At 43.8% G+C, this 15,199-nt stretch overlaps 1 protein-coding gene across 1 annotated transcript in view; it reads right to left on the reverse strand.

The window, feature by feature from the left end:
* Positions 1–14,203, reverse strand: part of LOC122565067 — a 24,178-nt gene extending 9,975 nt beyond the window's left edge. The window contains exons 1-4 of the mRNA XM_043720697.1: positions 13,965–14,203; positions 10,585–10,749; positions 5,758–5,904; positions 4,115–4,264 (exon numbers count right to left, since the gene is read on the reverse strand). Of these exons, the coding sequence (XP_043576632.1) occupies positions 4,115–4,264; positions 5,758–5,904; positions 10,585–10,749; positions 13,965–14,193 (691 nt within the window). The 5' untranslated portion in view covers positions 14,194–14,203. The remainder of the gene's footprint in view (positions 1–4,114; positions 4,265–5,757; positions 5,905–10,584; positions 10,750–13,964) is intronic.
* Between the last annotated feature and the right edge of the window lie 996 nt (positions 14,204–15,199).

The raw sequence follows: 15,199 nt of genomic DNA on the forward strand, positions 1-15,199 counted from the left end.
GGTGGATGGGAGATCCCCCGAGGTGATGAGGTTATGGACGGTCTGGGAGATAATGGTTTGTTCTTTCCACCTATCACATTTCCGACGCCCCTCCCCCAAGTCCCTCCTCCCTACCTTTTATCTTAGCCTGCTGGACAAACTTTCCTCATTCCTGAAGAAGGGCTTATGCCCGAAACGTCGATTCTCCTGTTCCCTGGATGCTGCCTGACCTGCTGCGCTTTTCCAGCAACACATTTCCAGCCCTTTCCTTAGAGAAAACTGAAGCAAAATACTCATTCAAGGCTTCCCCTATCTTCTCAGACTCCACATACAAGTTCCCTACACTATCCCTGACCGGCCCTACCTTCTCCCTGATCATTCTCTTATTCCTCACATATGAGTAAAATACCCTGGGGTTCTCCCTAATCCTTTTTGCCAAGCCTTTCTCATGCCCCCTCCTTGCTCTCCTCAGTCCATTTCTGAGCTCCTTTCTAGCAAGCCTATAATCCTCTGAAGCTGTGCTAGATCCTTGCTTCCTCCATCTTACGTAAGCTGCCTTCTTCCTTTTGACGAGAAGCTCCTCTGTTCTCATCATCCAAGGTTCCTTAATCTTACCCTTTCTTACCTGTCTCAGAGGAACAAATTCATGCATCACTCGCAACAACTGCTCCTTAGACAGTCTCCACACGTCTGCTGTGCCCTTTCTGTGGAACAATTGCTCCCAATCTGTACTTCCCAACTCCTGTCTGATAGTGTCATAGTTTCCTTTTCCCCAATTAAATATCTTCCCTTGGTGATGGCTCCTTTCCCTCTCCAAGACTATGGTAAATGTGAGGCAGTTGTGATCACTGTCACCAAAGTGTTCTCCCGTCGCGAGATCTGACACCTGTCCTGGCTCATTGCCAAGCACCAAATCCAAAATGGCCTCTCCCCTTGTCGGTATGTCTACATACTGAGTAAGGAAACCCTCCTGAACACACCTGACAAAAATGGCTCCATCCAAACCATCTGTACTCAGGAAGGTTCCAGTCAATATTGGGAAAGTTGAAGTCACCCATAACAACCACCCTGCTACATCTGCATTTTTCCAAAATCTGCCAGCCTTTGAGTTCTTCAATCTCCCTACTACTCCACCATTCAATCATGGCTGTTAAGTTTCTCAATCCCATCTCCCACTTTCTCCCCATAACCTTGACCCCCTTGATACTCAAGAACCTATCTATCTCAATCTTAAATATATTCAATGACCTGGCCTCCACAGCCTTCTGTGGCAGTGAATTCCATAGGTTCTCTGAACATCAGCATTTGTAAATTTCATGCCCTTTAAAACATAGACCATAAAACATTCCAGCGCAGTGTCATCTGCAAATTTACTAACCCGTCCTTCTATGCCCTCATCGAAGTCATTTTTAAAAATGACAAATAGCGGTGAACCCAAAACAGATCCTTGCGGTAACTGAACTCCAGGATGAACATTTCCCATCAACCATCACTTTCTATCTTCTTTCAGCTAGCCAATTTCTGATCCAAACCGCTAAATCACCCTCACTCCCATGCCTCTGTACTTTCTGCAATAGCCTACCACGGGGAACCATATCAAACACTTTACTAAAATCCATACACACCACATCAACTGCTTTACCCTCATCCACCTGTTTGGTCACCATCTCAAAGAATTCAATAAGGTTTGTGAGGCACGACCTACCCTTCACAAAACCATATTCACTATCCCTAATCAACTTATTCTCTCTAGATGATTACAAATCCTATTTCTTAGAACCTATTCCATCATTTTACCCACAACTGAAGTAAGGCTCACTGGTCTATAATTACCAGGGTTGTCTCTACTCCCCTTCTTGAACAATGGGACAACATTTGCTATCCTCCAGTCTTCTGGCACTATTCTGTAGACAATGATGACATAAAGATCAAAGCAAAAGTCTCTGCAATCTCTTCCCTGGCTTCCCAGAGAATGCTAGGTTAAATCCCATCCACCCCAAGAAACCTATCTATTTTCACACTTTCCAGAATTGCTAACACCTCCTCCTTGTGAACCTCAATCCCATCCAGTCTAATCTAGTCTAGTCTAATATTTAAAAAAAATTCTGCTTCTCTATATATGATCAAAATGGATAAGCTGACACATGCCTTCATTATATTCCGTCTACCACTTGGTTAACCTAAGCAAATCTCTATGCATTATCTTTAAGTCTTCCTCACAGCTTACATTTCCACCTTGTACCACCACCAATATAGAGACATTACTCTGTGTGCCTTTGTCTGAGTCATCAATATTGATTATAACTACTTGAGACCTCAAATCCTTGGGGCACTCTGCTAGCTACAACCTGCCAACCTGAAAACACTCCATCCATTCTTATTCTTTGCTCCAATCCATTAAACAACTCATTAGCCATGCCAATACATCACCCCAACTCCTCTTCTTTTAGCGTCGCCCATTTAAGTTGGGGGTCATTGGCTGATCACCATTCTCTATCTCCTCCTTTTGGCCATTCTTTTAGTTTCACTGTGTTTGACTTTCTCATGGAGGCACCCTTCCATCTGGTCTTCTCCCTACCTTTGATTCTTCATCTTGGCTGTCCTGTGTCTGTTACTCACCTCACCATGCTCTGTTTCAGGTGATCAGAGCTTCTTAAAAAAGCCTTAAAGGATAGACAAGGTAGATGCTGCAAAGGTGTTACTTCTGCTCGGGAGTCCAGAACTAGAGTTCACATTTAAAAACAATTGGGATGTCATTTAGGACTGAGATGAGGAGAACATTTCTTTTACTTGCATATTATGAATATTTGCAATTCTCTACCACACAGTAATGTGAAAGCTCAGCCTTTGAGTATGATTAAGGGAGAGATTTATTGATTACTAATGGGCCCACACTCTACATTGAATCCTTGATGTGCACGCTCCTGATTTTGTCCCTTCTTTTACTCCACTTGTCCATCTCAGCATCTGCAGCTCATAAGGCTCCTGTCTTTGTTCCTCTCTTTTTGATGTTGCCCAAGGTTCTGCACAATGTAACGGGGTCAGTTTCACTGTTGGCTTGTAGGTTATCCCTGCCAGTTTCCTATTAACCAATATTCCTTCAGAACAAAAGTACGGCAGATGCTAGAAATCTGAAATAAAAACTGAAAGTGCTGCAAATACTCAGCACATCTGGTAACATCCATGGAGCACATATGTATTTCCATCTGTTTCTATTTATCACTCCATTGCATTTCTTCCAATTGTTCACTAAAAATAATCCACTGCTCATTTCAATTCCCATCTTCTGTCATCACTGTCCTCAGGTAATTGAAAATATCATTTCTCCTACTTGTGACCCATGACCTTTACACCTTCACATGACTCCTCTTTAATCAGCTCAAATTGATTGCCCAAAACTTGATTCTTCTGGTCTCCTGGTCTTCAATGCCCTGTCTTCTGCATATATATTATTACCAGACCCATGAACTCCTCTGCATTTTCCTCTGCATCAAATACCTTTGGAAATCAAAGTATATTAAATTTAGTGGTTTATCTTTTTCTCTCCCACTTGTTACATCTTCAAAAGAAACTCTACTCAATTAGTTGAAGATGATTTCTTTGCTGTAAAACCATGGTAACTCTATCTGACTCATTTGATTTTTTTGCCAGGCAATGTTCATATTTTCTAATAATAGATTTCAGCGTTTTCTTGATGACTTGTGAGAACTGACCTATTGTTAGCTTCTTGTTTTCTCTTTTCCTCCTTTCTTGAACTGTGATGTTACATTTGCCACTTCTATTCCATTCAGATCTTTGCACAATCTAGTCAGGAGTATATCTTTAAAACTCTAGGACATAGGCCATCAGGTCTTGTAGTTTTAGTCACTGAAGATTCTCCAGTACTCATTCTTTTCTGATTGTGCACACTGACCAACTCACACTCATATACACTCATACACTCACACCCACTCTCAAACTCACACTATTTCACACATATGTGACAAAATCTTGCATTGATATACAACAGAAGGGAATATATACTGGGAACTGGAACTGTACTCTGGTATTGTTGCTATGAACTATGCATTGGAATTAGGTCTGTGTTTCTATGGCCATGGCAGTGAGACAGGTTTTGGAAATGCTCTTTTCTTACTGTGTGTGTGGTTCCAGTGGTCCCTGTAGATGATGAGGTATTTCTGCATGCTTCCCTGACACTGTTCCAGAGGCATCTCCTTCCATTCAAGGAGCGCTGAGTGTTTCCTGATGTTGGTCACATTGACCTTGCGGGGTCCATGGGTTGGTGCTAAACATAAACAACATCATTGAATCAGAAAGTGCACAAGGAGCCATTCAGCCTATTTCCCCAATGCTGGCTCTTTGAAAGAGTTATTCAATTAGACCCAAGAAATTAGACAACAAAAAGCCCAAAGAAACAGACTAGAGCAGTTTCAGTGCATAGACTGGGGTCAGGTTTTGCATCAGACAGAAATGATTCCTTTGAAACTGACACAAAGTTAATCAAACACAGAAGACTCCAGGGTTCCATCATGCCTGAATCCCAAATCTTGTGACCCAGTAATAAGCATATGGCCAGAGGTAAGGTTCTGACAGCTCTATCCTGTTTATTGGTACCTCAGCTATGTTTGTCAGCAAGTAATTGTGATAATAACAAGGTCAGCCAGGTGGACCTCATACAATATTAACTTGGTCCAATCAGGGAGCTCTGGCTGACAGATGTAAACAGGAGAGTCAGAGGTTCTGTTAACTCTGCAAGTGGCTCTGAGGGAGCTGGATCAGTGTCAGGGTCTCTACATGTGGGCGGCACAGTGGCACAGTGGTTATCACTGCTGCCTCACAGCGCCAGAGACCTGGGTTCAATTCCCGCCTCAGGCGACTGACTGTGTGGAGTTTGCACATTCTCCCCGTGTCTGCGTGGGTTTCCTCCGGGTGCTCCGGTTTCCTCCCACAGTCCTAAGATGTGCAGGTCAGGTGAATTGGCCATGCTAAATTGCCCATAGTGTTAGGTAAGGGGTAAATGTAGGGGTATGGGTGGGTTGCGCTTCGGCGGAGCGGTGTGGACTTGTTGGGCCGAAGGGCCTGTTTCCACACTGTAATCTAATCTAATCTAATGTGTAAGTAAAGGGTGACTTGGTAACAGGATACCAACCCCTGTGGAGTTTATTTCAGTAACAGTGAGAAACATATTTCTGGCACCAGGGTTTATAGTTGCACTGGATCTGTTAACGCTGGCCTCTTTTGCAATCAGTTCTCAAGACTTCCCGTCTGACTGTTTGAGATCCATTCCCTGTGTTAGGTAGGGGCTGACCCTGACACAGAATCAATGTCAACACATTGATATCCTAAAGTTAAGAAACAGAAAGTTAGCAAGTCTGACAACATCTGTGGAAGAGAAACAGAGTTGACAATTCGAGTTTGACATGATATTTCTTCAGCCTTTTATATCCTGGACTGCTGGGAGCTACAGAGAACCAGAACCCTCTCTCTAACAGAGATCTTGGAAAGATCTTCACAATGGTTAGTGAGAGAAACAACCTCTTGTTTTCTCAGCAGCTTTGCCCAATTGATCTTGGATAGACATGCAGGAGGCTGGAAGAACACAGCAAGCCAGGTAGCTTCAGGAAGTAGAGAAGTCACCTGATGTTGCCTGGCTTGCTGTGTTGTTCCAGACTCCTGCTTGCCCACCTCATTTTCTCAGTAGCTTTGTCAAATTGATTTTGAAATTATGATCTTCATCATTAGGAAGACTTTGGGCTGATGACTTAAGTTACAACTTACGTAGTTGCTGAGTGCAAGCACTGCCTGATCCAATGGTATAGCCTCCCACGCTTTGGCAGCCTTTTCTCTTCCGAAAGCCATTAGTGTGAACGGTGACCCGGTAAAACCTCAGTGGCTGCAGCCCCTCAAATACCTTCTGGAACATTCCTGTAAATAACTCAACATTAGATACACAAGACAATTGGAACATAAAACATAGAACAGTACAGCACTGTACAGGTTCTTCAAGCCCTCGATGTTGTGCCAGCTGGCATAGTTGGGGCCCATGAGGTAGCCCATGGCTACCCCTTTGGTTTGGAGGAAGAGGGAGGATTTAAAGGAGAAATTGTTGAGGGTGAGGACCAGGTCAGCCAAACGAATGAGGGTGTCAGTGAAAAGACACTGGTGGGGACATCGGGAAAGGAAGAAACGGAAGGCTTGGATGCCTTGGTATGGTGGATGGATGTGTATAGGGAGTGGATGTCCATGGTGAAAATAAAGCGTTGTGGGGCCAGGTAAATGAAAGTCATGAGGAGGTAGAGTGTGTGGGTGGTTTCCCGAACGTATGTGGAGAGTTCCTGGACCCGGGGGAATAGGATGGTGTCAAGGTGTGCAGAGATGAGTTCGGTGAGGCAGGAGCAGGCTGAGACGATGGGCTGAACAGGGCAGTCAGATTTGTGAATCTTCGGTAGGAGGTAGAACTGGGCAGTGTGGGATTCCGAGACTGAGGTTGGAGGCTGTGAGTGGGAGATCCCCTGTGGTGATGAGATTGTGGATGGTCTGGGAGATGATGGTTTGGTGATGGAGGTGGGGGGGGCAGTCAGAAGAGGCTTCAGTGATGTAGAGGTTGGTGAGCCAAATGACCACAACAACAGCTCCTCCCTCTGTGCCCCACCACCTTGTCTGCTAGTTGGGGTTGGGGCAGAAGGAGTGGAGGGCTCTGTGTTGCTTCCACCCCACCACCCTCCGGATACACCGCATCATCCTCCACCATTTCCCCATCACCAGGGATGTATTTCGGAGTCCCTCCACGACCTCCCTTGTCAGGTCCACGCCCTCCAACAACCCACCCTCCCCTCCTGGCACCTTCCCCTGCCACCAGAAGAATTGCAAACCCTGCACCCATACCTCCCCCCTCACCTCCGTCCAAGGTCCCACATCCGATATTTACCTGTACTCCCACACACATCATCTACTGTATCCGTTGCACCCAATTTGGTCTCCTCTACATTGGAAAGGCAGGACGCCAACTTGCAGATTGTTTCAGAGAACATCTCTGGGACACCCAAACTAACCAACCCCACCGCCCTTTGACTGAATACTTTAACTCCCCCTCCCACTCCCCCAAGGACCTGCGCCTTCTCCATTACCAAACCCTTACCACTCGCCACCTCATCTTCCACCTTGGGACCCTCCAACCTCACGGGATCAATGGGGATTTCACCAGCTTCCTCATTTCCCTTCCCCTCACCTTATCCCAGTCCCAACCTTCCAACTCAGCACCGCCCTCTTGAACTGTCTTACCTGTCCATCTTCCTTCCCACCTATCCACTCCATACTCCTCTCCCACTTATCACCATTAACCCCACCCCCTCTACCTACCTATTGCACTCTCAGCCATCTCCCCGCCAGCCCCACCCCCTGCCCATAGAACAAAGAAGATTTACAGCCCAGGAACAGGCCTTCGGCCCTCCAAGTCTGAGCCGATCCAAATCCACTGTTGAAACCTATTGTCCAATTCCTAAGCATCTGTATCCCTATTTGTATCCCTCTGCTCCCCACCTACTCATCCATCTGTCCAGATGCATCTTAAACGAATCTCCCGTGCCTGCCTCTATCACCTCTGCTGGCAACTCATTCCAGGCACGTACCGCCTCCTGTGTAAAGTACTTGCTGCATGTATCCCCCTTAAACTTTTCACCTCTCACCTTGAAAGCGTGACCTCTTATTGGATCCTTCACCCTGGGAAAAAGTTTGTCCCTATCCACCCTGTCTCTACCCTTCATGATTTTGTAAACTTCAATCAGGTTCCCCATCAATCTCCTTTTTTCTAATGAAAACAATCCTAACCTACTCAACCTCTCTTCATAACCAGCACCTTCCATACCAGGCAACATCCTCGTAAACCTTCTCTGTACCCTCTCCAAAGCATCCACATCCTTTTGGTAATGTGGCGACCAGAACTGTACACAGTATTCTAAATGTGGCCGAACCAATGTCTTGTACAATTTTAACATGACCTGCCAACTCTTATACTCAATACCCCGTCCCATTTATCTCTCAACCCCCCGGCCCACCAACCTCATTCCTGATGAAGGGCTTATGCCCAAAACGTCGATTCTCCTGCTCTTTGAATGCTGCTTGACCTGCTGTGCTTTTCCAGTGCCACACTCTTTGACCCAAATGTATTTGATTCTACTCTCACCGCTGGCAGTGCATTCCACACACCCACCATTCTCTGTGTAAAGAACCTACCTTTGACATTTCCCCTAAACCTTCCTCCAATCACCTTAAAATTATGCCCCCTCATGATAGCCTTTTCCGCCCTGGTACAAAGTCTCTGGCTATCCACTCTATCGATGCCTCTCATCATCTTGTACACCTCTATCCAATCACCTCTCATCCTTCTTTGATCCAATGAGAAAAGCCCTCATTCCCTCAACCTTTCTCCATAAGACATTCCCTCCTGTCCAGGCAGCAGCGTGGTAAATCTCCTCTGCACACTCACTGAAGCTTCCACATCCTTCCCAAAATGAGGGGACCAGAATTGAACACAATATTCCAAGTGTGGTCTCACCAGGATGGTTAGCTGCAGCATAACCTCATGGCTCATAAACTCAATCCCTCTGCTAATGAAAGCCAACAACCATATCCCTTCTTAACAACTCTATCAACCTGGGTGGCAACTTTGAGGGATCTTTGGACATGGACTCCAAGATCCCTCTGTTTCTCCACACTGCCAAGAGTCCTGCCTTTAACCCTGTATTCTGCATTCAAATTCAACCTTTCAAAATGAATCACTTCACACTTTTCCAGGTTGAACTCCATCTGCTACTTCTCAGCCCAGCTCTGCATCCTGTCAATGTCCCGTTGCAACTTACAACAGCCCTCCCCACACTATCCACAACTCCATCAAACTTCATGTCATCAGCAAACTTACGAACCCACCCTTCCACTTCCTCATCCAAGTCATTTATAAAAATCACAAAGAGCAGAGGTCCCAGAATCGATCCCTGCAGAACACCACTGGTCACCAAGCTCCAGGCTGAATACTTTCCATCTACTACCACCCTCTGTCTTCTATGGACCAGCCAATTCTGTATCCAGACAGACAAATTTCTCTGTATTCTAAGTGTCCTTACTTTCTAAATGAGCCTACTGTGGGGAACTTTATCAAATGTCTTGCTAAAATCCATATACAGCACATTCACTGCTTTATATTCATCAATGTGTTTTGTCACATCCTCAAAAAATTCAATAAGGTTTGTGAGGCATGACCTGCCCCTCACAAAACCATGTTGACTATCTCTAATCAAACTATGGTTTTCCAAGTAATCATAAATCCTGTCTCTCAGAATCCTTTCCAATACTTTGCCCACCACTAACTTAAGACTGACTGGTCTGTCATTCCCAGGATTATCCCTATTCCCTTTCTTGAACAAGGGAATAACATTTGCCACCCTTCAATCATCTGGCACTACTCCAGTGGACAGTGAGGACAAAGAGATCGTCGCCAAAGGCACAGCAATCTCTTCCCTCACTTCCTGTAGTAACCTTGGGCATATCCCGTCTGGCCCAGGGGATTTATATATCTTATGTTTTTTCAAAATTTTCAACACATTCTCCTTCTTAACATCAACCTGTTCGAGCATATCAGTCTGTTTCACACTGTCCTCAGAAACGTCAAGGTCCCTCTCAGTAGTGAATACTGAAGCAAAGTATTCATTAAGGATACTCCGACTCCAGGCGCAGGTTCCCTCCACTATCCCTGATTGGCCGTACCCTCACTCTGGCCATCCTCTTCTCCTCACATAAATGTAGAACGCCTGAGGGTTTTCCTTAACTTTACCCGCTCTGAAGCTTTTCCAAGCCCCCTCCCCCCCAGCTTCTAGCGCTCCTAAAGTGCATTCTTCAGTTCCTTCCTGGCTACCTTATAACCCTCTAAAGCCCTGTCTGATCCATGCTGCCTCAACCTTAAGTAAGCATCCCTGTCTCAGAATCATACATAAACTCCATTCACAATAAGATCATGAGTGAAATACTTGATAATAATTTAGATAAATACAGTTGGGAGAGGACTGGAAGGATATGGTCAAGGAGTGAGATGATCAACAACAGGAGGTGGCTCATGTCAAACAAGACACTAAGTTACACAAGGTGCAGAGAATGTCTTTGGGAGACTGGATGCTCAGGATATTTAAATTTATGAACAATATATCGTTTCCCTTCACACTGTCCAATCAAACACTCCCAGGATATGGATAGCACAGGGTTAGATACAGAGTAAAACTCTTTCTACGTTGTCCCATCAAACATTCCCAGGACAGGGACAGCACGTGGTTAGGTACAGAGTAAAGCTTTCTCTACATTGTCTCCATCAGATACTCCCTGGACAGGGACAGCACATGGTTAGATTTTGTTTTGATTTTGGTTTAGATTGGTTTGCTTGCTGCTAATGTCCATCGCCCATAAATGAAAGAAAACAGTGAATTGATGGTTATGTCATAATGTTGGAAAGAGGTAGACTGGGAGGGTGTAAGATGTATGGATAGTACATGTGGATAATGTATGGATAATACATGTGGATAATGGCAGTGAAGATGCAAATTTTCTCTGCTGCTTGCTGACCTGTTTTGCTCTTAATTTTCAGTTCCCTTCGGGGTTGACAGGAGTTACTGAGAATTCTCACTTTTACCAGCTCCAGGACAATACAGTAGAACTTGGCTTCGTGATGAGTCCATGAGGCTTTCAAGGTCTGGTTATTGATGACTGTGACATTCAGGAATGGTGTTTCTGTGCAAACAGGAGTTAACGAAGATAATGAGCAGCAATACCAAACAGTCTGAGCTGGTCAGAAACTTTCAAATCCCTTTGTGGAGTCCCTGAGAGATTTTACAGTGTCTTTGAGTTTTAATTTGATATTTAAGTAGAAGTTTAATCGAACATTTCAGTCACCCACAAGAATCAGTCCTTTTGGAGTATCGATAACAGATGTCCATTCAGCCACCTCCCTCTCCTGCTCCAAGTTACTTGGCATCAGTTCCTAAAGAGAAGGTAACAATTAGGAGCAGGAGGAGGGCATTCAGCCCACAAGCCTGTTCTGCCATTTGATGTGAATCTGGCTGATTCATTGGTATTGCCTTCACTTTTCCATCTGCTCCCCATATCCTCGAATCCCTGGAGCCAAACATCAATTTATTTTAATCGTGTTCATATCAGGCACTAGGATTTTGGGTTTTAGACTTTAATGGAATGAGATAGAGACTGTTCACAGTAAACTGGGGAAGCTCTGCCAATAAATAAAACAACTGAGGAACAGAGGAGAGTGTTCAAAGAAACATTTATTGCCATTCAGAAGCAGTTAGTATCCATGAGAAGGAAAAACTTCACCTCACAAAAGAAAATAGCCATAGACATCTAAGGAGGTAAGGTACAGCATAAAATTAAAAGAAAGAGCTCATAAAAACACAAAGAGTATTACAGATCCCATAGAATGGAACAAAATCAAAGACCAACAAAGGGCCACAAAGCGGCTTATAAGTGTGTCTAAAAAGGATTATGAAAGAAAACTTGAAAGGGACATAATAGAGACTAAGAAGTGACTTGATAGTTATGTAAAGGGAAAAGAGCTGGTTAGGAACACTGTTGGCCCACTGAAGGCTGACAGTGGGGATATCGTCAATGGCTGGAGGGAAATGGCAGACATGCTGAATGATTAGGTAAAAACAAGAACTGCAGATGCTGGAAACCAGAGTCTAGATTAGAGTGGTGCTGGAAAAGCACAGCAGGTCAGGCAGCATCTGAGGAGCAGGAAAATCGACATTTTGGGCAAAAGCCCTTCATCAAGACTACAGGCAGAGTGCCTGCAGAGTGCAGAGATAAATGAGAGGAGGTGGGGGTGGGGAGAAAGTAGCATAGAGTACAATAGGTGAGTGGGTGTGGGGATGGAGGTGATAGGTCAGGGTCATGCTGAATGACTATTTTATTTCAGTATTTACAGCAGAAAAGGAGGATACCCTGCTGGAAGTCCCAAAGAAATTAACAGAGGACCATGGACAGAATCTAAATAAAATTAGCTTAAGTAAATCATTAATAATGGGGAAATTAATGGAACTGAAGAGTGATGAATCCCCAGGACCTGATGGTCTCCATCCATGGGCGTTAGGAGAGTCGGACAGCACGTTGCAGATAACCTAATCATAATCTTTCAGAGTTCCCTGGATTCAGGCACTGTCCCTCTGGATTGAAAATTTGTTTATATTACTCAGCTCTTAAAGAAGGGTGACAGAGGGAAGCCAGGGAATTATAGACCAGTTAGCCTGACATCTGTGATGGGGAAATTACTGGTGTCTATAACCAAGAATAGGGTGATTGATGAGCTCAAAAAATGCCAGTTAATCAGGGAAACTTAGCATGGATTCATAAAGGTATGACATGCCTGACAAACCACATGGAGTTTTTTTGAAGAGGTGACAAAGGTGGACACAGATAAGTTTACGAATGTTGTTTATATGGACTTCCAGAAGGTTTCTGGGAAAGAGTTACATGAGAGATTTTTAGCTAAGGTGGGCGCCCATGGAATTGAAGGCAAATTACTGACAAGAAAAGAAAATTGGTTGAGTGGTAGGAAAGACAGACTTGGAATAATGGGTAAGTACTCAAGTTGGCAGGACATGACGAGTGGTGTCCCACAAAGATCTGTGTCAGTGTCTCAGTTATTCACAATATTCATTAAACACTTAAATAATGGCGCAAAACATCAAATAACCAAATTTGCTGATGACACTAAACTAGGCAGCAAATTGCAGACAACAGCAGGAAATTGATAGATTAGGTGAATGGACAAAACTGTGGCAGGTGCATTTTACTATAAGCAAGTATGAGGTTATCGAATTGGACTGGAAGAGGATAGATGGGGTATTTGATTTAGAAAGCACAGTGTTAAATATAATGAGTGACTCATAGCTCTTTAAAATGCCATTAACAGGTGCAGAAACTGGCTCATACAATGCTGAGCTTCACATCTAAAGAGCTGCAGTATGATAACACAGATATTATGTTGCAGTTATACAAAACCCTAATTAGACCTCACTTGAAGAACTATGAGCAGATCTGGGCACCACATCTTAGGAAGGATATTTTGGTGCTGGAGGGAGTTCAACACAAGTTTACCAGGATAATACCTGGACTTCAAGGATTACGTTATGAGGAGAGATTGGACAAATCGGGCCTCTATTTTTTAGAATTTAAAAGGTTAATGAGGGATCTAATCGAGGTCTTTAGGATATTAACAGGGAAAGTTAGGGTAAAGATGCACTATTTCCAGAGTTGAAGATTCTAGAAAAGGGAGCATAGCCTAAGAATTAGGGCCAGGCCATTCAAGAGAACATATCAACCCCCTTCAGAATCTTGTATGTTGCAATGCGATCTATTCTTCTTTCGCCCGAGCGTATAGACCTAATTTGCTCAGTCTGTGATCATAGGGATAGCCCTCCTCATCCCCAGGTCCTTCATTCCATTGTAGATATGCATACTAAGATTCCACACAGTATTCAAGGAATGGTGTCTCCAAAACCATGTACAATTGCAGCAAAACGTCTTTGTTCTTTTTTCCCAGTCCCCAAGTATTGTTGATAATAACGGTCAGCATACTAATTGCTTTCTTAATTATTGTCTGTACCTAAATTTCACACTTCATAGTTTAATACGAAATGTTGACTATTTTAATTATATCATCACAGTGAATAACTCAGAGTTCTTCATATTTATTTCCTGTCACATTGCTGCCTACATGCTTAATCTATCTTGATCTCTGTCACCTCTTTGCATGGTCCTCACTGTTAAAATGCAACCAAGCTTTGAGACCAGCTGAGCAAGGGACAGTGTATGCAGTTCCTGGAAGGTATCTTGAATTACAATATGTTTTCACTGTACAGTTAACAAGTCGCATTGACTCCTGAGCCCCTGTGAGGTATTCATCACACCTCAGGCCCCCAACTGGTTTGTACCTTCAGGTGGTGCAGCAGGAATGAAGATAGATTCCATGCATGAGGTTCCTGCTCTGTTAAAGGCGATAATGGAGATGTTGTATGGTGCCAGTGAGATGGCAGTCTGGTACATGGATTTGTTGCGTAAAACCAGAGTGAAGCTGGTTTGATTCAGTGCTGGTTGGAAGATGAGGCTGTAACCGTTCACTTTGGTGTGAGGTGCAGTAGGGGGCTGTGGAAACAGTTTCATTGTTAGTAAAACAAAATTAAAAAGAGAACATCGTTTTTGAATCCTTTCTCCCTCTTGTGGGGCTTACCCACCTTCCCTTGAAGCATACCTTGGCCCAGTTCCACATTCTCACCATCTTCTGAGTTAAGATGTTTTTCTTGAATGACCAATGAATTTATTAATGACAATCTCAGAATTAATAAGTAACAAGAAAGGCTTGAACGTTTGAGCCTGTTTTTAGGGAATAACTTTGATGCGGGTATAAGTTTGATGAAAGGATGAGCCAGATAGATAGTTGCAGACAGTTTGACATTCTGGGATGAGGGGCTTGAGCCAGAAGTGTAAGCGTGAGACTTAGATCAGAGAGGGAATAAACCTCTACACAAATCATCATCAAGCGAGATACTCACTCTCAGGGTTTGCAGCTACAGCACAAATTCATCTGGAGAGATGGACGGAGGAATAGGAACTGGACAGGGAATCATGAATTGCATCAGTGAATAGAGGAAACAGTCTCAAGCAAAGGCTGATTGAGTCAAATGGTCCATTTTTACAATGCAACATTCCCACCGCTCCTACAGCTGCTTGGGCTGCTTCCTGGGGATTTATTATTCCTTTAAACTAATGCATTTTCAAGTTGTCAGATCAAAGGATTGTCTTTAAGATCAACTGAAAAATATATTTAAACCAATAGGGAGATTCATAATATGAGATTTTATTTTGAATAGACCCACAGACGATGGGGCGGGAGAGGCTTTGAACATGTCAGGAATCTATCTGTAAAATAAGGATTTAACTGTGGACCTTTACCTCATTTATAGCTCAAGCATGCTATTTCTTAAACTTTGCTAAAGCATAGGCAGTATAAAACCTCAAATCTATCCATAGGACTTTAAATAAGATTCAGGAGCAGAAGCAGTGTAAAAATACAAGGCACCTACAAGGCCCCAAAGGAGAGTTTTACCTCGCTTCAACACATGTCATTTACTGTATCCGTTGCTCCCCTCTACATTGGGGAGACAGGATT

The sequence above is a fragment of the Chiloscyllium plagiosum genome, chromosome 31 (assembly GCF_004010195.1).
Source record: "Chiloscyllium plagiosum isolate BGI_BamShark_2017 chromosome 31, ASM401019v2, whole genome shotgun sequence".
Lineage (NCBI taxonomy): Eukaryota > Metazoa > Chordata > Chondrichthyes > Orectolobiformes > Hemiscylliidae > Chiloscyllium > Chiloscyllium plagiosum.